Consider the following 25,245-nt stretch of genomic DNA (forward strand, 5'->3'; position numbering starts at 1 on the left):
ATTATTTGCATTGTTTATTGTTATTTTATTATTTGTATTGTTTATTGTTATTGAGTATTTGTGGCTGTCACGCAGAGATTTTACTGTATTTGTGTTGTGAAAGCGGAGTGGAGTTATTTTGTATGGTGCAAGAAGCGTTTGGTGGTTTCTCTCGCTCCACTCTAGAATGTATTATTTATTATTCCCTACAGTGGATGTCTTATATTCCACCACGCACCGTTTTTGTGTCTACCCTTTAAATGCAAATGAGCTGCTGCTCCCGGCACATGAAAATTTCAAAAACATTTAGCCTTTTATGTTCAAACCGAGTGAGAAATATGTAGATACGCCAGAAGTGACAACATGTAGACATTTCTTAACGGTTAGTTGGGGAATTTATGTAGCTTATAGTTATCTTCTGGTTATTAATTAGCATATTTTGTCTTGATAATCTATAAATCACGTTCCCGGGGGCGGGGTTTATGTACATTTTCGGGTGATGTCACTAACCCGGGAGGAAGCTTGTGTAGTCCCTTCCAGCCGTTTGTTGTAGTCCTTAAAAAACTATTTCTAAGCAAATATCTCCCTTTGCTTTGACTGCGTTGTAACTTTTCAGATGATGTTTATGGTCAAACAGCGACATTACACACTAACTAAAGTTAAAAAATTGAAAACATAATCAACCTTAATTTTGAACCTCAAAATCAATCTTATCTTTCCCATAAAACAAAAACTTCAAATAAAGTGTTAATAACATGTTTTATTTAACAATTGACAACAAAAAGGTCATACAAATAATTTTATATTAATTACAAAATTCACCCAAATAAAAATAAAATTATTAAGCTATATATACATTGTAGACACAATTGTTTAAAATTCAATTAATTCGGATACCGGTAACTCATACAGCAAGGGTAAAAAAAAAAACAAAAAAAAAAACATTTTGTTCTGCTCTCCTAGGGTATAGGCATGGTTCTCTTTTTTCAGCTGGGATTTCTTTAAAAAAAAAAAAAAAAAAAAGAAAAAAACGATAAATTCTGGCTTTGGATAACACTGCAATACTATGGTCAAAAATCAGATGATCCACAATAAAACAGTAGCTTATCTTCCACCAAACTCAGAACTGCACTCTCAAGTGAATGACAACCACACTGTTGAAATTATATTTTAAAAAGTAAGTCACATCAGGTTTTCTCTCAACAACTGAATTTTTTATTTTTTCCTTCTCAAATACATTGAAATACCAATTACCTCACTAAGGGAGCACATATACAAGTACACAGTCTCAATGTGAAGCTGCCAATAGTTAAAAAAAACTCAGTTTTACTACTTCAATGCAAACCTTTACATTTTCTATTTTCCACGTGCTTTCAAGTTCCTGCAATAGTTTTGACGTGAGCAGCTTTATAGTTCCTTAATTATAAATCTGTCCTTCAATCAGTAAAATAAGGCAGGAGTATCTGAAAGAAACATTGTTATGAATAAACTTTGGTGCTTTGAAAAGAATAGTTTTGTGGCACAAGTCGGTGATGCTACATGTAGTTATAGTGCGTCAACATTCCCACCGGATAAACAGGCCACTCTTGCCCAATCAAATTATAATCAGACTTCAGTCTACAATCTCAATGGCACTCAGTATATGAAACAAGGCTAAACAAATAAATGCCTTTACTTTAGTACATCTGACCAGGACCGTTCTTTGTTCACCATCAGCAAAATCACAACATCGTTTTGCACAAGACAGTGTTCCACCATTCAATGTGTTGTTAAAAAAGTTTTTTTTTTTGCAGTTCGCATCCAACCACAACAATCAATGATATTAAGAACAAATAAATTACAATTATACAAAACACAACAAAAAGAAACAAATTACAAAGCTGTATTTAAAAAAAATTCAGCACATTTTAAGCCTGATAGGTGCTGCTTTAACCATGCCTCTATAGTCTAAGCATTAGCATAAGCTAACATGAGGTCTCGGTTGTGTGTGTGTGTGTGTGTGTGTGTGTGTGTGTGTGTGTGTGTAGTGCCACCTACAGGCATGATTTGTGCAATGACAGTCCTGTCAGATCTCAAACCTCACACATATTGCTCTATAATAATGAGTAGGAGTGTTTTTAATTCTGATAACGGTTGTAAAGACTCCAGCATGGAGATTTAGATCCTCCACTTACAGGGTCAATTATTAACAGTGAACAGTGATCTTTATCCTCAGGGTAAGACTGCGGTCATGATGACCAAATCAATCATACCCCATTTTTGTGAAATACAGTACTGATCACTGAGCACTTCCTGTCCATGGTCACCTCATTTACTGTTTCTAGTCAGTACAGATAGTTTTAATTAAAATTCAGCTCTATGAAATGCATAAAAAAAAAAAAAAATTAAAGGGACAGTTCACCCAAAAATTAAATATCTGTCCTCAAATTGGCTACTGTTACAGTACTTTGATGATTTTATTTGTGATTTTGGAACTTGACAGCCACTGGTCACCATTCACTTTCATTTAAAGGAAAAGAGCAGCGTGAACATTCTACTAAACGTCTTCATTTGTGTTCCACAGAAGAGAATATTAATTTTTGGATGAATTGTCCCTGTGTACAGAATTAGGATGATACTGCTACAAGCTAATGAGGTAGCAGCTGTAGGCATTAATAAGACTAGCTTAATGCTAGTTAAAATAAATAAACCAAACTTTTATGGTCTTTTTTCATATTTTTAGCCTTACTTGAGTAGTTCATAATTGAGCAGAATATTTGCTAATATTTAATAGGTAATGTATACATTAAGTGCGGTCGTTCATTAGCATACGATTAGATAAAGGGAAGCAGATCCAGTACCTTTTAACTTAAACGTAATTATGTGTTTCATACGCTCAAGTCATTGTCTAAAAACCATGCAGGAGTATTTGAGCATAAGCTTGCATGTGTAAATATGTCATCTGTTTCAGACATCTGTAAACCTGACAACAGCCGTCATAGAAATATCTAAGCACAGCTTGAGTTGAGGTCTTCATGAGATGGAGTCAAAATGACTAGAAATTTGTTCTAGTCGACAAGCGGGCGTTGAGGGAATGAAGTCAGCAGGTTGAAAGTTTTTCCCCAAAAGTCTGGAAACGGTGGCGATGAGAGTGGATTTGGTTGGAGCTGTAGTGGGAGAGCAGAAGGCGTCATCTTCCTACATTTCTTTCTCCTTCTCACTCCTCACCTCTTTCTCACGGCTGGACTTCATGAAGTCACTTCTCATCAGGCGGTAAAACAGCACAATGTTCATGGCGGTCATGATGGCCAGACCCACGCTGCCAATGGTGTAGCTGGCCAGGGGGATGAGGTCACGGTTCAGCACCAGCCAGCGGGTCATCCAGGCCAGGGTGTTGATGCGAAACACCACGTAGGTGCCCAGGTTTATCATGCTGTTGACACGGTAAAAAGTACTTTTGGCTAGGCTGGCCATACGGAGCACTTGCCTCAGGTGCAGAAAGATCGAATTGATCTCAACCAACAGCGCCACCACTGCAAAACCCACATACCGACAGGTCAGCACCGAGATCCCGAAACAGGTGATCACCTGCAAACAAGAGACATTGAGATTTTTGTTATTAGGAATGCACTCAAATTTAGGCCAAGGAAAACTTTAAAGTCACCATAAAATCAAAATTCGTATTTTTTATGGAATATTACAGTATTAATAATAAATGATTTTTTGTAAAGATGTATTAACTGGAAATATACACACAAATGTGAAAATTTGAAATGCACTAAGAGTAACAATACCTTCCCCCCTTTTTCATAACAATTATCAAGAACATTAAAGGAAGAAAAAAAAAAGCAATATAATAAAATTAAGTAACTAAAAACACAATCATATTGCCCACTGTGCCTAAAAATATTTGGGAATTTCAAGGTCAGCGCATTTAGTGCAAAATCAATATGCATCTTACTTATTACCATCAGAAACAATCTTTGATCATAATATCATTTTAAGGTTGTGTTTGACCCATTCATTCATCTACAGAAAGTTTAAATAGGCCAGTTAAGTTACACACAGACTAATGTGCTTAATTTCAGAAGCAGGTCTTTCGTCTTCTCAACACTAATCTGCTGCGAGGAGACGAGAAACAAATGAACGTGTGTTCAGAATCATCTGATAACAGCAGGGAGAGGCTGAGCTGAGGACAGGAGCACAATGGCTCTGTTGATCAGTCCTAAACCCGACATGACAGCAGCCAAAGCGTTCAATCACAATGAGTGACACTAATCCAGCTGGAGTTCTACAGTTTAAACAAATCCTAGTGATGACTTTTGCCAATATTACTACAAATAGCATTGGTTCACCCAAAAATGAAAATTTTGTCATCATTTACTCACCCTCAATTTCTTTCTTCTGTTGAACACAAAATATGATATTTTGAAGAAAATGGGTAAGTAAACATTTTCTGGTCCCCATTGACTTCCATTGTATTTTTTTTTCCCTACTATGGAAGTCAATGGTGCCCCACAACTGTTTGGTTACCGACATTCTTCAAAATATCTTCTTTTGTGTTCAACAGAAGAAATAAATTCATACAGGTTTGGAACAACTTGAGGGTGAGTAAATGTCAAAATTTTCATTTTTGGGTGAACTATCCCTTTAAATAAAGTATACCAAGTCTTGAACCGAACCAACCAGTTTAAGAATAATCCGAGCAAAAAACCAAAGGTGAAATTTCTGACTGACTGTGTATGTGACATTGGTTTTAATTTAATGAAATAATGTGAATGATAAAACTACTATGGTACAACATAAAACTATTAACTTATACTCATTGAAAAAATATTGTTTTTATAAAAATATACATGACAGTGATTTGTTTGTTGTTAAATTGAGTTTTACATTTTTTTTTTTTTTTTCCTTTTGGATGAAAGAGGATTGAAAAGAAAAGTTATCTTCCACTAGATGGCAGTCTATACCTATCATTACAAAACATTGTAAAGTGCATGGATTAATCTGAACTAGCATGTCATCAAAAGCTCCTACATAACACTTATTAATGCACAACACATATTGAGCATTTAGATCCATGACGTATTATAATTCTGAACTTCTGTAATATATGTACATTTTACTGATGTTTAAAAAAACATGTACAAGTCTGTTATCAAAACCGGTATGATGAGTTTTCCACAGAGCACCAAGGTGTGGTTAACATGACGTCCAATACTGAGTTACATGACTGGGTGGTGTTCCCGTGACGCAACTCCTTTTGTAACAGAACATAAATTCCTCAGGATGAGTCTGTAATGCAACCATTCACATGACACCCGCCTGGTTCTTGTGGTCAAGAATGTCACAGCAGTAAGGCTAGTAATGCTATTCACATTAACACTGCTGCTTTAACACATGCTCTCTCTCAAAGCCCATGGTGTGGGTTTGAAGCAGGCAAGCAATGTATAACGGCTTTTAATAGCTTGAAGCCAAACATACACCTCTTTATAGCAATAGTGTGTCACGCCTGCTGTATTCATAAGGCTAAACATGACAAACGCTGACTATTCTAGCTATGTGGACTGTAAACACTTCTGAGTATGTATTACAGTGTCTAACAAAATAGGTCTACAGTTAGACCACAGGTTACAGTAAACAGTGATGGTTGAAAAATGTGTTTGACTATTTAAAGCAATTAAACATCCAAAAAGATTAGCAATTTGCTGGTTTAGCAAGACCGCTAGCTCTGTAAACATGATTTCTATCTGTAAATGCTTCTCTGACTGCAGTGAAGGGCCTGTTTTACAAAGACGGATGATTACTAAATAAGATTTGTGTGACCTCAGTCTTATGACTGAGAGGATGTTGACCTTAGGTTAACACTTTGTCTTTCTCTTGGTGAGGTTAACTTGTCTTCTTACACAACGCTTGAGTTGGATAACTCTGAACATCACAAACAAACAGGAGAACATCAGTCCACTATATGTAGTAAAATACTATGTTGTGACCTTAAACACAAAATTAGGTGTGTCGCCAGTCAAAGACATCAAAAACACTCACTATTATACAATTTATAATATTTGAACGGCGACCATAATAGAGAGATAAAACGCTATAACATCCTTCTCAGCCTTGAAAGGAACATAATCATTGACAGGAAAAGAGCAAAGTCTTCATGTCATATACATCACATAACATGTTGCTTTATGTTAATAGCTGTGTATATTCAGCTCCTGCTAGAACATCGCAACAGCAAGGTCATGGGGTTGATTCTCAGGGAACACACATATACTGATTTAATGTATAGTTTTACTGTAAATGTATAGCATACTTTTATACTTTTATTCACCAAAGATGCATTGAATTAATAAGAAATGACAGTATAAAAACATTTAATGTTACCAAGTTTTTTTTGTTGTTGTTCTTTTGAACTTTCTATTCATTAGTTGAAAAAAAGAAAAAAAGAAATGTGTGTATTGTTCACACAAATATTAAGCGACACTACCGTTTTAAAATTGATAATAATAATAAAATGTTTATTAAAATGAATTCTGAAGGATCATGTGACACTGGAGACTGGAGTAATGATGTTGAAAATTCAGCTTTGCATCACAGGAATATACAGTATATTTTAAAAATATATTCAAAGAAAATCAGTTCTTTTCAATTGTAATAATATTTTACAATATTACAGATTTACTAAATTTATCATTAAAATAAATGCATCCTCGGTGAGAATAATTACACATGTCCCACACATGACATGCAGACACATACATTCACACACACACACACACACACACACACACACACACACGTCCTGTCAATCATTTTTTCTGTAATTAATAGCGAGGTTAATAAAACATTGGAGTTTTTAATATTTTTATATTGTAATAATTTCATGTGGTGAGTAACTATGAATGCAGAAAGAACCTTAAGACAGTCCTTTTTAAATATTTATTTAATGGCATCTTTTTATGAATGAAGGCCAGTATCACTAATATTAATACTGGTACTGATGTCTCTACTAATGTTTTTTTAAACATTAGTTTTAAACATTCAACATTACCGTGTAACTGAAAGCTATCAATTTCAACATTTATTATGCTTTAAAAAATATATAACTTTTAATTTAAGTAAACTTAAAACAATCTTCACATAACTCCATTATAATAAATGTCATATTTCCCTGTGGCCTTCCTACCCGCCTAAGAGGTAGGAAATATACAGAAATGGAATAAGGTCATCAAACACTTTACAGTCTTCACTGAATAAACTATAAATTAAATACAGATTAATCCTTATTAAAGCTAAAATGTTCTGTTACCTTCTTTGATTAACTTTAATGACAGACATCACAGCAACTGGTTTATTAGGCTGCTGTTACTTTAAGATCTGCCACTGCTGCACATTTCATTTTCTCACAACTCTTTTAGTTCATTTAAAACTACTCTTTTGAGGATGCTCGACAAAATAGGCATTTTGGCATAATCTTGTGTGTTATTGTTTGTTTAAGCGCTAAAGCACTCAATACTGGCGTGCGTCTCACTGTGCACACAAGTCGTGCGTGTTTGTCACATAGACACGTCATTCACAGACAGCGGGTTCTCGTTTGTCTTGTGGCACTTGAATGGTTTAAAATCGTTTGCATGAATAAGAGCGTAAACAAATAATGTAACACTAGCCAAATTATAATGGAAAAAACAGATGCTCCATTAATTGCGTTAATTTTTTTTTAGAAATTAATCACATGCGTTAACGCGTTAATTCTGACAGCCCTAATATATATATATATATATATATATATATATATATATTATACATTTTCGAACACTAGCCTAGTATATAAGATTTCAAAACTTTGCAAGCCGCTTGCACAAAATGTTGTGCTGAGAAAAATAACCAACTAAAATAAGAAAAAAAAAAAAAAATTATATACATATATATATAAAACTAATTTAGGGAGGCAAATTGAAAAATTCTAAAATCAGACCCAGTATAGTGTTTAAAACAAGTTGAGATCACAGTGTTAAACGACAAGGTGAATACCTGGGAGGCTGAGACCTCTCTCACTAGAACAAAGTGGCTAATTTCAATCAAGTTTTTGAAGAAACTTATGGACTTTAAGGACACTAAAGTATACATTTCTTTTACAATAAAACTTGTGCACTGTGAAAAGTGCTAGTCAAATAAATATGAAAAAAAAAACAATCTACTCCAACATACTGCTATAGACATCAACAGACAATCAGAGTGAATTGCATTTCCAAGATTATTCCCATAATCCGATTGCTGAAATAATCTTATTCACACACACACACCTAAAGTAGATAAGTCATAGCATAGGAGCGATAAAAAAGCATATGCTGATCACATCTGAATATTTTTGTTGTTTACAACAAACACAATGCCCCTATTTTCAAGACAATTATGCATAAAAAGTAGTAATGCTGATGCAATAATAACATCAGATCAGCACATGCCTGTTAGAATGCTCCCATGTTGTTTCCCCTGTTGTAAACCTACAGGTCTGTGAATGTGTGTTTGGTTTCATTAACATCTCCCTGCGGGGTCAATTATCACTACTACGTCTCTAATTTCTCCATTACACAAAAAAAACATGGCAGACACAAACACCTCCTGGGTAACTCGATGGGGGGTAGTAGCACTGAAGCCAGTTAACCTGGTTACAGGTGAAACAGGCCCACTTGAGCAGCATGTGAGGAATACTGAAGCTCAGTGAGAAATAGAGCACAGATGCAAATGGCTTAAGGACCACATGAGGTGATGAGAAAAGAGTGGACAGGTGGACTAACAGTGAGGACATGCTTCGATGAAGATAAACAAGAACGCACACAAATTAAAGCATTTGAGGGATAGTAGGTATGGTCACTTTTACAATGATTAAAGAAGGAAAACACTTTAAAGCAGCACTAGGTAAGAATTCCATTTTGGTCAAACAACGACCCCTAGAGTCGCTGTGGACTACTTGTATTTAACGTTACTGTCGTAAATACCACTCACGCAGAGCAGTCTCTTCACTCACGGCCTGATCCCCTCCCCCCTGTATACCGGTCCCTGTTCAGTCAGATGGAAGCTGTAACGAGTGGAAATAAGGTGTGGCCCCTTTAAGAGCTGCACGCGTCCTGTTTAACTGTCGCAGTCTGTATTGTATGTGCACCTCGAACACCCCGTAAGCGGGTTGTTTCTGTTTGATGCTCATTGGATTGGGGAATAAACACAACGCGTTGCAAATCGCCGGACATCGAACAAGCACAGCTAGCCTCCGAAGATGTCTACTAATCCATCAACAAGAACGCCATGTGCCTTTTAGCTCACACTAACGAGTGAAAGCTTGTCCGAGTGATATACAATATAAGCAATATAACGTTACTTACAAGTCCAACAGCATGTGAGGACGTGTTGAGGGAAGTGAGGTAGCCTATGCCGTAAAGCCGTCGAATTTTGTAGTTCTTTTTATTCTTGGGTTACTACCCGAAACCCGAAGTTTAAAAGTACGATTAAAAACGATACAGACCCCGTCAGGGTATGGCAGACATGTCATTCAACCTTTTGTAAGTCGATGTACCATCACAAGAGTCTTGGAAATATATTATAAAGGTTGAAAAGTTACCTAGTGCTGCTTTAAAAGTGGCCCATATAAACTGTGCAATATTCAAAAGTTTGGGGTCAGTACAATTTTAAAAAAAAGAAAAGAAAAGACATTTCAAATATGCTGTTCTTTTGAACTTCTTATTTATCCAAGCATTTTTAAAATAAATGTATAATGGTTCCCTCAAAAATACAACCATTTCAACATTTATAAGAAATGTTTCTAGAGTACCAAATCAGCATATCAGAATGATTTCTGAAGGTTCATGTGACACTGAATGACTGCTAAAAAAAAAAAAATCAGCTTTGCTATCACAGAAATAAATTATATTTTAAAATTTAGCAATTATCAGGGCCAAACCTTTCAGAAATGAGATGCAGCACAAGTTTGGTCAGAATATGCTAAAGCATTGCAGAGATATAGCCTTACATCCATTTTGGCATGCACTTCGTCGAATTCGTTTGCACATTATTCGAGAACAGTTTGACGAATTAACTTCAATTCCATAACTTTTTGTCAGCATAACATTGTTTCCAGCCCTATAGTTTCCAGCATTAGCAGAGATAATTTTTTATCCTTAAGAAACTTTTAATTATAAGTGAAATCATTTAAAAGACAGAGACACAATTTGTTCAGTAAACCACCGTTTAATAATATTATATATATATATATATATATATATATATATATATATATATATATATATATATATATATATATATATATTTATGTTTAATAAGCAAGTCCTCCCAGTTCAAGAGCGAGGAGGGGTTGATGATGTGAGAATGTGAAACTGGGCTGGGAGATAAAGCTGAAGGTGTGTGTGTGAAAATACAACATTATGAAATGAAGGTATTGAGAAAGCTGAACTCAAAGGGTGTGGTAAAGCGTTAGTGAGGGGAAAAATTTTTTATACAACATGTATGAACATGCCAGTTTGTGTTTATGAGTCCAACAATCCAGTGAATCATTGATGATGTTTAAGTTGGGAAACATGAGAGTTTGAAGCGGCCGGGGAGAAGAGAAGGTTTCTGAAAAATTCCAAGATATGTATAGCAGTGAGTGATGGAGACACATGAATTCTATACTAAGCCAAACAGTTTCTAGTGGAGACAAACTTCCTAGCAGGGTTTGGTGATATCTTGAATGTTCACAGTATTTTTGCAATGAATTTGCCAGTGATTAAGCAAAACCATGAACATTGCAATGGTTTTACTGTACTTTTTATTTGCCCATTAAGTTTCCTAAAAAAAAAGTCGTCATTCGTCTAGTTTCACAATTGTGCTTTATGTTCATATGTCATATAGGCATCATGGACTCGATCAAATACCAACAGATAAAAAATAATAATAATCAAAACCTGACAACCTCTGCTAGAAATCTTATAACGGGCCATGTTTGGGTCTTCCAACAGGACAGTGATCCAAAAACAAACATCAAAATCAACACAAAAATGGGTTACTGACAGAGGTGTAAAATACTTGAGTAATTTTACTTGATTACTGTACTTAAGTATTATTTTGGGGGATTTTTACTTTACTTGAGTACAATTAAAAATCAGTACTTTTACTTAATTACATTTTTAAGAAAAATAAGTACTTTTTACTCCTTACAATTTTATTTACAGTCAAAAAGTACTTCTTTTTTGGAGATCACTTCATTCTATTTTTCCTTGCTATTACCAAACCAATTGAATTGCGCAGATGCCTAGTTTAATTAAGTTTAGTGTCTAGTCTAATTTAATGAGATTTGTTTTCACATTTCACCAAATTGTTCAGACATGTTCATTGGTCCTTTGGAAGTGACGTCATGTCGCATCTATTACCACAATGCACAGCACCTTGACCTAGAAATTAGAGAAATTATAACAGTCATTCTCAGGGGGACAATCCAGCAGCCGAAGAGCGTACCACCCCCGGGGCCACCATTGGCTAACAAGCCATCACCTGCTGTTAGCATTACATTGACTTCCGTTCATTTTGGTAGGAGTGTAACGGTTCACAAAATTCACGGTTCGGTTCGATACGATACACTTGTGTCACGGTTCGGTTCGGTACGGTTCAATACAGCAAAAAGAAAGAAATGCCAGAGAAATTTCCTTGATTACATTTTTTTTTTTTTTTTATTAAAACTAACATCATAAAGTATGATTTTTTTTTTTACTTTGAGCAATTCTGGAGCTATAATTGACTCTTCTTAGGAGCATATAAAACAAAACAGCTCCTTGGAAAAAATGAAATTTAATATTGTAGTAGTTATAAACAAAGGTTTATTTTAGTTCAGATTAACATTTGAGGGCAGAAATTGTATTCATAATGTCAAAATAAAACCGATGTAATGGCATTGATTGGCATTCAATGGCATTGAAGGCATTGTAGCCTACTATTCCTGCCAAACTTCCATGGTTGCAGTTAGTGTTACTACAGTAAATCCATGGTGAATGCAGTGTTGGGGAGTAGTTAACTACAAGTAGCGAAGCTACTAACTTAACTACATTTTCCAGTAGCTTGGCAGTAGCTCAGTTGCTTTTTAAACAGTGTAGCTTTTCCAGTAGCTAACTACTTTTTGCAGCAAGTAGCGGTGTAGCGCGAGCAAAAGCTACATTGCGTTTTGTCAAGCCTACGCGAATCAGCGCAATGCAAGGATATTCTTCTTCTTGTTAGATTACGAACTAATTTTTTGCCATTACCGCCACCTGTTGTTTAATCACGCATCTTGCGGCTAACGGTTCACTGGCGTACAGAAGTGGGTTGACACCTATTTTTTTACAGTCTATGGTTGACACACCCATATTATCCATGATGGAGCAAGATGTGGCGGCAGACTTGGAGACCAGATAGTTCTTTCCCTGCCAGTGCCACATGTGAGCGGTTGTTCAATGTATTTTCTTGCCAAAATGCAACCATCTCACAATCGGTATTATTGATACATGCAATTTACGTTGGATGTACAGGGCTCCAGACTGCGACCAAAATTTGAGAGTGTGCGACTGAATTTTACACCCAGTCGCACATGTGCGACCAGTAATTTTTTTTTTTTTCTTTTCACGTTAAACGTGGAAGGGGCGCGTCAATGAATCTGGAATGTGTGGCAGGCCAATGAGTGTGAGAAGAATAGGGAATGGCCACTGTAACTGGCTAATGTGTGGAGGGGGAGGGTCCTAGAGATAATCGAGCGCGCGTAAACGTCCGTGGGAAGGAGACGGAGACAAATATCAATGTCACGGACAGACACAGTCGGATGATGATGATTCAGAGTCAGAGGTTTGTAAGGTGATAAAGGCCTGAACCCACTATTTTCGGGAAGACTGGCTACGAGAATTCAGCTGGTTGAGGTACTGTAAGGAGATGAACTCCATGAGCTGCGAATGTGGCAGTCGCTACCCCAGAACTGCGGGGAAAACGAAGTTTGCAGACAGTGCAGGCACTTCGCAGTTTAAACACTCAATCTCAGCCTCAAGCATAGAGTGTGCCGTGACATGTTAATAAATAAAAACAAAATGAAAGTGGAAAAAAACTGCGCTACTCAGTACTCATTCTGCTTCACAGACTGTTTAATAGTTCGAACCAATAATAGACAGCGCAGAGCTCCTCTCGCCAGTCGCGGGCCGATCGCGATCACGCGAAACAGTTAGGCTACATAGTGGAGATCCAGTGAAGAAATCCATTGAGTTCGCGACAGAATTAATAACATTGCTGCGAGATCCAGTGAGAAACATTCAGATTTGACGCAGAATTATCTGTTATAAACCATATCAGATCAAACAGCGCTGACGTGGAAACCAGGAGAAACATGTGCAATGAGCGAACAAGTTATAGAAGGCTTTAGGTCCACAGATCAGCAACATTCACCTTGGATTTACTGTAGTAACACTAACTGTAACTATGGTATACTGTGGTTATAACAGTAGCCTACACATATTTTTCCAGCACTTCAAAACTATATTATCATATTTAAATGTTATTTTTAATGTGTTGACCAAAACATTTTTTGTTCATCCTGTAAAGATTGTACCTATTTATAAAACTAAAAGTTTCAAGAAGTAGGAAAACTCACACTTATTTAAAAAAAAAAGATAAAGATTAAATTACTATTGTAAACATAACTGCAGAGGACGCTTACTGGCTATTTTCACTCCCTAATATCTATTTTGTCACTCATTTTGCTTTTGAATTAATATTAAGACATTATGAATGATAATAATTAAAGTTAACTTTATCTATACACCTCAAATTAAGCTCAGTGCTTTGTCATCCCACAGTGCTACCAAATACTTTCTGTAGAACTTAGTGTCGCTGCCCTCAAATGTTAGTCTGGAGCCCTGTGAACTTAAAATAAAACTGCACATTGTAATTTCTGTACGTTAAGGCTATTTATTATCAAAGCATTTGTCAGTAATACAGTTATTTTGGGGGAAAATGTGAATAATTGCATTGCAAGGTGATTTAAGGTGTGCCCCTAAATTTTCTGCTTGCGCTCCTAAAATTTTAAGTCAGGGGCTACAGCGCTCCTAATAAAAAAAGTTAGTCTGGAGCCCTGATGTATATTTTGTTCTTGAAATGTTGTATTTGTTGCAATTTTGCACTTTTGACAAACAGTCTGAGATATTTGAGTGTTGTGTGTAATAAAACAATACTCGTTGAAATCATAATTGTATTGCATTGTTTTAAACACTAAATATTTTACTTAAAACATTCCTCAGACACTTATTCAGTTATTTATAATATAGCCTACGTTGTTCAAAAAAATCAAAAGTAGTTTCAATGTAGCTAGCTACTTTTTGATAGTAACTTGTAGTGTAGCTAACTACTTTACCAAAAGGGTAGCTTGACTGTAGTTTAACTACTTTAACTTACGAGTAGCTTGTAGCTTGTCAAACTACAGTTTCAGAGTAGCTTCCCCAACACTGGGTGAATGTTGCTGATCTGTGGACACTATAGTTCATTCATGGCACAATGTTTCTTCCTGGTTTGATCCGTTAATAACGGAGAAATGTGAATGTTTCTCACTAGATCTCGCAGCGATGTTATTACTTCTGTGGCGAATTCAAATGCTTTCTTTACTGGATATCTTATTAGCGCTGTGTAGTAACAGTGTCGCTTGATCAAGATCGGCTCGCGCTGCTTTGGTCCAAACTGATAAACGGCCCTTCAACCACATAATAACGAGCAGTTTCGTTCCTCTTGCAGTACGTTTGCCATTTGATGTTTGGAAATGTTGTGGTCGTGCCAGCGTCTCTTACATTATGAGCGCGCTTGCCACGAGCAACACGCCTACATTTGAAATAACGAAATTTTGGTCGGCAGGAAAAATGGTCTATCGTTACACCCCTACATTTTGGCATCACTTTGACAGCGAATAACTTTACATCTGAGGCGTTTGAAGACTCCATTTGTCCATTGTTTATGGTCCAAAATCAGCCACAGGATCAAGAGCACCAGTGGCTGTACCTTAGCGAATTCTTTTCTTTTAGTGGTAAAAGCATGATTAGTTGATTGTTTAAAGAATGTTGCATATAGGCATTTGATAGTAGTCTTATAGTTTGATAAATAAATACAATTAAATACAAACAGTTCTAAAGCAGGATAAAACCTTGTATGTGGTTCATTCACTTCATGATTTTAGAGATTAAAAGCTTAAACAAGAATCTGTAGTTTTCAGTCTTGCTATTACTTTTACTTCTTTAATACTCAAGTACAATTTTGATGTGGTACTTTTTTACTTTTACTCGAGTACGATTCTGGCCAGATACTTTTACTTTTAATTGAGTAAAATTTTCCCTCAGTACTTGTACTTTCACTTGAGTAACATTTTTTAGTACTTTTTACACCTCTGGTTACTGAGCACAAAACCAAGCATCTGCAATGGTCATCCCAGTCCCTGACCTGAACCCCATAGAAAATGAGTGAGCTGAACTGAAGAGAAGCAGCGCCAACATGGATCTGGCAATCTGAAGGAATCAGCCATCTTTGATCATATTTACCAAGGGAGCAAATAATTCTGACTAGCACTGTGTGTGTGTGTGTGTGTGTGTGTGTGTGTGTGTGTGTGTGTGTGTGTGTGTCACTCCTAACGCAATCACTCCTACTGGCCACTTTGGTGGGTTGCATTTTATATATAATTATAGGCTACATTTTTCAATTGTAGTCTTTTAAAAAGGCATAAATAATAAACTAAGTGCAATGTCATGTAAAAAAAATGTTTTGTTTTTTCGATACTGAAATATCTGAAACGCTTCCAATACTAATTTCCTGCAGAATACACGATACTAGCTAAGCTTTCTCGCTCTCTCATCTCTCCAACAGTGAGTTGACACACAAACCCACCTCCCCTCACTCACTTGTATCATTTGCTCTGGATGAATATTGTTGGTGTTACAGGGCTTGAATTTCAGTGTGGGATTGCGTGTATTGCGCATAATTTGACTTATTCCTACAGATTTTGTGCTCACACTCAAAAAGCACAAAATGATGTCAAAATGCCGGTCTTGGCAAGTATTCACATAAACAGTCAGTTATGTTTTAAGTGAATGTAAACAGTTGAGAAAGAAAACGCATGTGTAACAGTATACTGAATCCGTGCGTCAGGTTTTAAAGTGACATGGTATCGACATCAAAATTGTGGCCAGTGAAAATACTGAGTGGCTAACTTTTGGAAAACCACTAGCCACAGTATATCTTTCTGAAAATGAACACTAAAAAGTGTAGTAGATGCTGACACTTTTCCCTTCTATCTTTGTAAATGACGTTGAGATGTTTACCCAGTCACGGTCAGGACAAAGTCCACACTGTGGAATAAACCAACTATTGGTTTCACCCTGAGACAGGGTAAACATAACATGACCCTGAGGAAAGCAAGGCTAGGTTAGTAAAAACCCCGGTCAAATAATGGCAGGACCCCCCCCAAAAATTATATAGACACGTTAGCAATCAAATGTTTGAGGTCGGTACAAATTTTTAATAACATTTTGGGGAAATATTCTCTTATGCTCACCAAGTCTGCATTTATTTTATTAAAGTACAGTAAAATTAGAAATATTGTGAAATAAAATAACTTTTCTTTTTTGAATATATTTTAAAATGTAATTTATTCCCATGAAGCCAAATTTTCAGAATCATTGCACCAGTCTTCAGTCACATGATCCTTCAGAAATCATTCTAATATGCAGATTTGCTGCTCAAGAAATTATTATTAACAATGTTGAAAACAGTTGTGCTGCTTATTTAATATATATATATATATATATATATATATATATATATATATATATATATATTTTTTTTTTTTTTTATCCTGAAAAAAAGTATAAAGTTTAAAAGAAGAAATATTTTTTTAACATTATAAATGTCTTTACTGTCACTTTTGACCAATTGAATGCATCCTTGGCTAAAAAAAACTTCTAAACAGTAGAATGCATTGCATGTATTTGTTCATACTTGTCAGAACATACTATGTTTATATAATCCAAAATAAAGTAGACAAAACAAAGAACAAAGACATCATCTTTTGGCATCAGAATACGACTAAAGTACCGTACTGATATGAAAAAATCTGATAAACTGAACACACAAAATAATACAACGCTATTTTTAAGCACAATAGCGTTTCAACCCCTCCATTTGATGAACAAAATCAGCATTCAGAATTTGGGAACCATGCATGGCATCATGCATTCACACATGCACAACACAGTTGCCGTGGGAACCAGACACGTACTATGGCGGTGCTCCAGATCTACTTAGAAGTACTCAGACTCGAGGCATTGAAACGCTCTGAATCAAACAGGACCATGTGTCTTGAGGACTTATTCTCAGTACGGTACACACTGAACCCGACACGCCAATAATTGTTCCTCGGCTGGCAGCATTCCTGTGTTTTGTGATCGTCACATCACACAGTGCCAAAATTTACTAACATTTTCAGCCTGACTTCAATCTATTGGAAAGACAAACATCGATGAAGCTACTTCATACAAGGAAGTTCCATTCAAAAAAAAAAAAAAAAAAAAAAAAAAAGGTTTGCTGTAGTAAGTCCAAACAGAAGTCTCTCGTGATATGGGGAAGGGTCTATATCAGAGAAAGAGAGGTTTCTAGATCTACAGGTTTTAAAGGAAATTGAGTATCTCTTTTATTAGGGTGCTGAGCATGAACATATGTGGCCCAGATGTCTCTGCTTCTGTCTGGAAAATGCTGAATGCATGCTACAAAAGGAGGAGGGATCAAACCTCAAATACATTACGCTCTGGAGGCAAAAGTGGTTCCCTCGTCTCGTACACATTCTTTCCTTCTCATTCCTCCGATGCCTCTTATTCTTTCCATTTCCTTCCAACAGAACAAAGCTTGCTGTTAACCTTTGACTCAATGTATACACTCTCTGTTATCATTTGCAGGAACAACTGCAGCGGATATAGTCAGTGGGTAACTAGGTAATACATTTTTTATAATAATTACTGTAGTTTACAGAGGAATCATATCAAATCAAACACACCTTTTTCACAGTGTTGGGGAAAGTTCCTTTTAAAAGAAATTATTTCAAATATTCCATTACTCCCTAAAAAAGTAACTCATTGTGCTACTTAGTTACTTTTTAAAGAAAGTAATGCATTATGTTACTTTTGCATTACCTTTTCTCGCATGGGCTGGACTTGGTGGTTTGTTTTTAATTAACAACAACTAAAAAAAAAAAAAAAAGTTATTTTTTTGGCAAATCTCAAGACTCTTTCACACCAAAAGTGAAATGTTGCAGGAGAAGAAAGTTTAACACTCTTATTTCAGCAATAAAAAAAGAGAAACAAATGTGATGTTTAAAGGGGTTCTATTATGCCCTTTTACGAAGTCTTGATTTTGTTTTTGGGGTGTTCTAGAATATGCTTTCATGCTTGATTGTAAAAAAAAAAAAAAAAAAAAACACTTTTACAGATTTTAAAGTTTTACTTTTAAAGATTATTACAGCACCTCTCTCCCCTATCTGACTCGAACCATGGACAGTAAAAGAAATGGACATAGTGACCCCATTGGATTCAAAGGAGAAAAATGAAAAGTCAATTAGAAGCTCTCACTTCCTGACGGCTGAGCGTACTGCGCAGACTCAAACTGAGCTTGACGACGTAGACCTGTCTGTCTTCTAGTAGCTGTGCCAAGAGAAATCTGAATCATTCCCTTCCGAAACTTGCAGAGACGGAGAGTGTGAGTAGGAGGTGTCCATGAGCTAGGAGCAGGAGAAACTTTTGCAAAGTATTCTGATTAATTATTTTGTCACTTTGCCCCCACGTCCCCCCGATTGCCCGCGAGCTTCTCCTCCTGTCCATATGGTAATTTCTCTACAGTGCGACAGAGAGTTGCGTGGTTGACGCAATCGTTAGCCTATTTTTCCAAAAACTGCTTCTACGGGGCCTAAGATACAAGGTAATGGAGCCTTTTATACATTTTCGTGTTTCTCTAGAAATAAATAATGGACAAACGGAGTCTTTAAACGCCTCAGATGTAAAGTTATTTGCTGTCAAAGTGACGCCAAAATGAATGGGAGTCAATGGAATGCTAACACCAGGTGATGGTCCGCTAATCAATGGCGGCGCCCGGGGAAGCTTCAGTGTTTTCTGAAACATTGGCCCCCTGGCTCGAACGAGTCTTTAGTTCCTGTTTCGATGAAACCCCTCCTTCCGAAATACCAACTGTGCTGTGATTGGTTAGCTGACCCAGTGTGTTGTGATTGGCTCCGCGTGTTTGAGAAATGTCACGCCCCTTACCATAACCGTGAGTTTCATCTGCTCAGGTGTAAATATTAAAGTAACAACATGTAGCTTTTCAACCTTCATAATATATTTCCAAGACCCTTGTGATAGTACATCGACTTCGACAATAGGTTGAATGAGACGTCTGCCAGAGCCTGACGGGGCTGTATCGCTTTTATGTAACTTCGGGGTGCGGGTAGTAACCAGCGCTCAAATTCGACTGCTTTACGGCATACGTCACTTCGCCCTCAAATTCGGCCGTGACAGGCCAACCAGCACGTTTGTTTTCGTGCGTCTGTTTTCGTCATGGCTGAAGCAGCAGCGAAACGTAAGAAGTCCAAGGTTTTGTCGGAGTAGAGTCGGAAGAGGAAAAAGGAGAGTGATAAACTGAAAGGCAGGACGAGGATCAATATTGGTCGAGCGTTTGCTCGCTGGCGTGAGCTTATGGAGGAGTGTTTACCAGACCGATGCTGATTTGGCCGTCATGCTGTTGAACTAGTAAGTAAATTGCTTGCATACTATCTTTAGGTTTTCTAATCTCTTGTCTGCCTGGCTACGGAAACTATCTGGTCCTCCATTTATCTTCATGAATCAGCTAGTAGATGAGCGAATTATAAATCTGGTAGTAAACACTAACATGGTTAGGATTCTATCGCTATCATTCTCGTTCAGATTTGAGCATTGCAATCGACATGCAAATCGCAAATGTTTGAGTTTAAAATGTTTAGTCTACTAAACATGTATAAATTATGAAAGGAGGAAGATTAATAATATTATCATTGCCCATATGAAAAAACCCTGCATGCTTCATATACAGTAGGCATAGGTTTATCACGCGCGTGAACTCGGAAATCGACTACTTTGGACTTCAACCGAAAAACAGGATGTAAACAGGTATTTGCGCTGGCTTAAATAACATAATTTTTATACATATCTTTCACATCTACTGCAGTCAGATCCACTCATGTTCACTCAGAAGGAATCACTCACATTTTCTGTGCACTTGTAATGACACATCAAGGATGTTAAGAGCCTAAAAGCAGGTTTTAGTACTTGCCCCATTGAAGTCAACAGGGTGCAAATTTTAAAAATAGAATAACTCGGTGTAGGCAACACCGATTTTTGTCGTTGTTCTCTGTATTGACACCACTCCAAATGTACAATAAAATTAGCTCAATGTTAAAATTGACCGGAGTTCTCCTTTAAAAATGTTAAACTAAAGGATCATACAGTGCGGATTTCAAGCACAGACTTTGCAAGCATGGATTTCACAGGACGAGTGGTGTGTGTTTTTATTTTTATTTTCATGTACATTTTAGATATGATAGATAGTAGCATTACTTGTTTAAAAAAGTAACGCAGATATTTTATTTTAAATTTAAAAGAAAAAAAAAAGAAAGAAAAAAAACTTGTTAGTTGAATAAAGTAATCTGATTGCGTAACTAATGTATTACTGCCAACACTGCTGTAACAGCCGAGAGCAAAACAACTTCCAGGTAAAGGTGAGAGAAAAAATAATAAGAATAACTAAAAGAAATGACATAAATAACTTTAGCACACTTTACCAAACCGACTAGTTGGTTGAACAATCCCAACTATGCAGTTCCATTAACAAAATGTTCAGTGTAAAAAACCAATGCAATTGTAATGTCAGGAATGTGCAGGCCTTTTTCTTACTACAGATGACTTGTTTACCACTCATGCATGCTACTGACAGCTTTATTCAGAGTACAGCAGCTTGAACCAGTCAGGGAAAGCTGCAGGTTTAACTGGATTATCGGGTACTACAGAAAATGCAGAGGGCTGTAGTTGAGGTTCCTGGCATGGCACCACTCGACTGCATCACTTTAGCTATTGAATAAAATCTGTCACAGAGCAAATACAATCACCTCAGGCTTCTGTGTTTAGGTGAACTAACAATCATTCTTGACTCTGCCGAACAATCGCACTCCCTCCACGGTGCTTTGTATTTTTCCACCGATTCTACCTCTGCATGCATGGTATGAATGAGCACTAATACAAACTGATCATCTGAGCCTCCTCTGAGGCCTGCAGGCTTTAATTAGCAAACTCAATTGTGCTAAATGAATGGGGGATGAGACACATTTGCTCCAAAAAGCACCATCTCTGAGAAACTGATATAAAGGAGGTTTGTGGTGATCCAAATGGCAAAAATGTTATTGGGTTAGCGTGATGCTTTTCACAGAACAACCTCTGGAAACTTGAGCATTTGCAAAAAATGACAGCCAAGCAGTAATACCCACAAACCAAGCAAACGATTTTTAATTTAAGTAACAGTTCTCTTTTTTCCATGTACTATACTGGCATATGACAACACTATCACTAACCGTGCTTTTCCACTGAAAATGTATGACTCCTTAAGCAATCAGTGTTTCCACTTCCTCTTCACCCTTAAATCAGGCTCATTCTTATGTACACGCTACCATTTAAGTTTTGAATACATTTATTCAAGTTCATTCCATTCAAACTAGGCACATATAAAACAAGGCTTCTCTTATTACAGTTTGGCTCCTGATGTAAACAGTGGGGAAGAACATGACGGAGTGCAGATGAGAGGGTCTGATAGTTTCTCACACTGCCATTAGGAATCTGGCAGCATGTTCCCTCCAGTCACTGAATGAAATCCCAGGAAAAGAGGGAACAACAACAACAACAGAATGAAGCTGGCTACTTTACCAAGTGTTGACGCCATAGAACCCCAATCAAACCAAAGCTCAGAAAACCCACTGAACTTAATGGAAACTTTTGGACAGCATCCTTCCTCTGCCCATTGCAACAGAGCAGGACACACTGGCTCTGATAATCTGTATATGTACTGAGCTAAAGCAACCGATTTGTTCAAACGGCCTCGCTATTGATTTGTTTATTTTACATATCTTAGCAATTTCAGCAGTTTACCCTCGGTTACCTCTGCTGACCTTCTCACCTCAGTATGTCTAAACACACACAAAGACACAAAGCAAAGAAAGGTGGTCAGACAGGTTGCACTAAGTGAATACAATGAAATCAGGTCAGTGTAGCTTTAATTAGATTAGGGAGTAATACAGAAACTGCTTTTGGAATGATGTTATTGTTAACAGAAACTGCTTTTGGAATGATGTTATGGTTTACCATCAAAATCTCCTTGACACCAAGTCAGTGGTTTTCTTTTAATTCTCATTCATTTTTTTCTATTATTTTTAGCATTATATTCATGAAAATTGAGCACATTTCCCATCCAAATTATCTTTGCTGTAATTCAAAAAATAATTTTATTTGATTTAAATGATTAAATACTGCATCAAGTTATAAAATAATCAGAATGTAATGAGAATCACTTTTGATATAAATGATAATAAAGACGACAAACATCTGGAAGCACTACAAAAGACAACTTGGACGAAAATATGTTTAACTGTCAAAACAAAAAATCTGAGAAATCTTAATGGTCTTAAAGATAGGCTTTACCCATTTAGCAGTTAAGTAATTGGCTTTCTCCAAAAATACATAATTTCTTTGAACCGTGTTTTATGTCTACTCACCACTACATGGTGGAAAAGTAGCTCCCATGAATGGCTGATCTTCTGATTAATAACCATATCAAAGAAGTCATATATGAAGTACCCTGAAACACATAAATGCATATTAACACTGTATTTCTCAGGTTTTTCCAAACAACAGATCCCATGACAACAATTGTGTTGGTTACAAGATGTCATTTCCAGAGGGCTATTTATATCCATCCATCTCCCAATAAGAGGGTCTCCATGGAGACTGCATTTTAAAGCAGATCAACAACAAATGAAGCCAAATATGAGACTTCATTAATCTAAATGTACTGATAAGCATTGTCAAAATACATGCCCGTTTCCTGTTTCCATTTTAGTTCACATTACACTAGTTCATTTCCTGAAAACAAGCCTTACCATCTCAGGTGAAAGGATGAATAGATATTGTCTTTGTCTATAATAAAGCATATTAGAAACATGCTTTCCTCAGACTTTTGAGCAAGACCATGAATAGCCTCAATTAGCATTTTATGGGTATATACTATGCAGAGATAACAGGACTGGGATACATCTTCTGTATATATATATATATATATATATATATATATATATATATATATATATTTTTTTTTTTTTTTTTTTTTTATTGAGAGAATATAATAAACTTAAAAGCAAAGGCCCATTCATAAACAGTCATGTGACCTATGGGGGTAGCACTGGTGCCTTGCTAGGATGGATCATAAAGCCAGCCATTGATTCTGTAGCTGAAGCTAACATCTCTGCCAACTGTATGTGGGATTCCTCACAGTATTCAAAATATTTCTGATATTTGGCATTTTAAATGGGAGTTATCTACTTATTGGTTGAAATAAACATTCCAGTAAACTGTGCTACGTTTTAGAGCGGTGCAAAATAACACACTACACAAATTATAGCTAATAATCAAAAGGGAATAAAAAATGATGCTGGATGTTTTCCAAAAAGTTTCATGTCACATTAATCTCATTATTGCAATGAAATGCAATGCAATTGCAAAAAAAAAAACCTGTCTTCACTGTAATGCAAAGAAATTATATATGATTTAAATAATAAAGTATTTGTGAATCGTGTTATTATTTGTTGTACCTTTAATTTATGCAGATTTGAATAATAATTAAATGACTGTATTTGTATTAGAATCACTATTGGTAATAATGGGAATTTGAAAAAAGAAAAGAAAATTAATTTATTTAGGAGTAATCAGAATTTGGGAGATGTGATTAATTGTCAAAGCAAAAAAAAAAAAAGCAAAAAAAAAAGATTTTGACTTGACAGGGCGTTCATGTCCAATTCTTTAACTAGGAAACAAAATTCTTTATACTCACCGATTGATACAGACACTAGGGCGTGAGAGAAAACGGAGTACGTTCCTATCAAATCCTCGGCCATCTGGGGGTGCATGCAAAAACTACAAAGACAGACGAATTATGATCAGTGCATTGCGTTTAAATAAAAGTGCATCACATTTGTGAAATATATTGGGTAGTAATGAACAACGTTCATATTATCAAGTGACATTAACCACATCATGTGTCGTCTATGTGCAGCCTATCAAATGGCCAAGTGTCTGTTTAACTGCATCTAGGCTATCAAACAAAGTAGGTGGCAGCCGAAAAGATGTTACTCTTGGATAAAATTCTCAAACATCTGATAAAGGCATCAAACAGACGGGAGTATATGGGTGTGTATTGTATTCCTCATGCACATGTGGGGGAAGTCTGGCACTCACCATAGCACAGACCACACTCCAGTTATGAGGCTATGCAAGAAAGAGGTGGAGATGTTTTTCCATTTCCAAGCGTTCCTCTGAGCTGTCTCGGGGATGGGAAGTTTGCCGATTCCATAGTTTACCAATTTGAAAAAGCCAACCGAGGATCCAGCAGTCAAAATCACAGAATTCAACTCCATATTTTAAGCGCGCGCTTCTGTTTTCTTGTCACTAACCGAGATTCTCGCGCGCGTATAGACCTTTCGGTGATAAACCCGCTTTTTTACGTTATTTCGTCAAATATACATCCCGAATTGTTTGTCTCTATTTCATTTTCACCTTCAGTAGTCCAAACATAAGCGACGGTGTCGTCTCTGTAGGCAGAGCCCTTGTAGCCTATAATTCAAATTTATCGACACTATCTTTGTTAATAAAAAATAATAAAAAAGCTTTTTGTTTCAGTGCTCAGTTTGTCCGGTCCGATGTCAAGCTAAGACACTGATTGCTCAATTACGATTGGCAACAATGAAATAGTATCTAATGCATGTGTTACAAAATCCTGACGCTACACGCTTGTGTAACTTTTTCGCTTTTACAATAACCAAACAAGAAAATCCCCGCCCAATCATCGTAAAGCGCGTTTGGGGAACAAATGAGCGTCTCGGGCGTGCGATTTCCCTTACGTATAGTCCCGCCTCTTCGT

At 36.5% G+C, this 25,245-nt stretch overlaps 1 protein-coding gene across 1 annotated transcript; it reads right to left on the minus strand.

The window, feature by feature from the left end:
* Positions 1-720: 720 nt before the first annotated feature.
* tlcd2 (TLC domain containing 2) lies at positions 721-25,141 on the minus strand. The gene is made up of 4 exons (XM_081371235.1): positions 24,564-25,141; positions 24,160-24,242; positions 22,829-22,911; positions 721-3,546 (listed from the first exon to the last, which is right to left on the minus strand). The coding sequence occupies exons 1-4, from the start codon at positions 24,740-24,742 to the stop codon at positions 3,157-3,159; spliced, it is 735 nt and encodes a 244-aa protein (XP_081227361.1). The 5' UTR covers positions 24,743-25,141; the 3' UTR covers positions 721-3,156.
* Positions 25,142-25,245: the final 104 nt, after the last annotated feature.

Source organism: Scardinius erythrophthalmus, assembly GCF_964197995.2.
Source record: "Scardinius erythrophthalmus genome assembly, chromosome: 7".
Taxonomy (NCBI): domain Eukaryota; kingdom Metazoa; phylum Chordata; class Actinopteri; order Cypriniformes; family Leuciscidae; genus Scardinius; species Scardinius erythrophthalmus.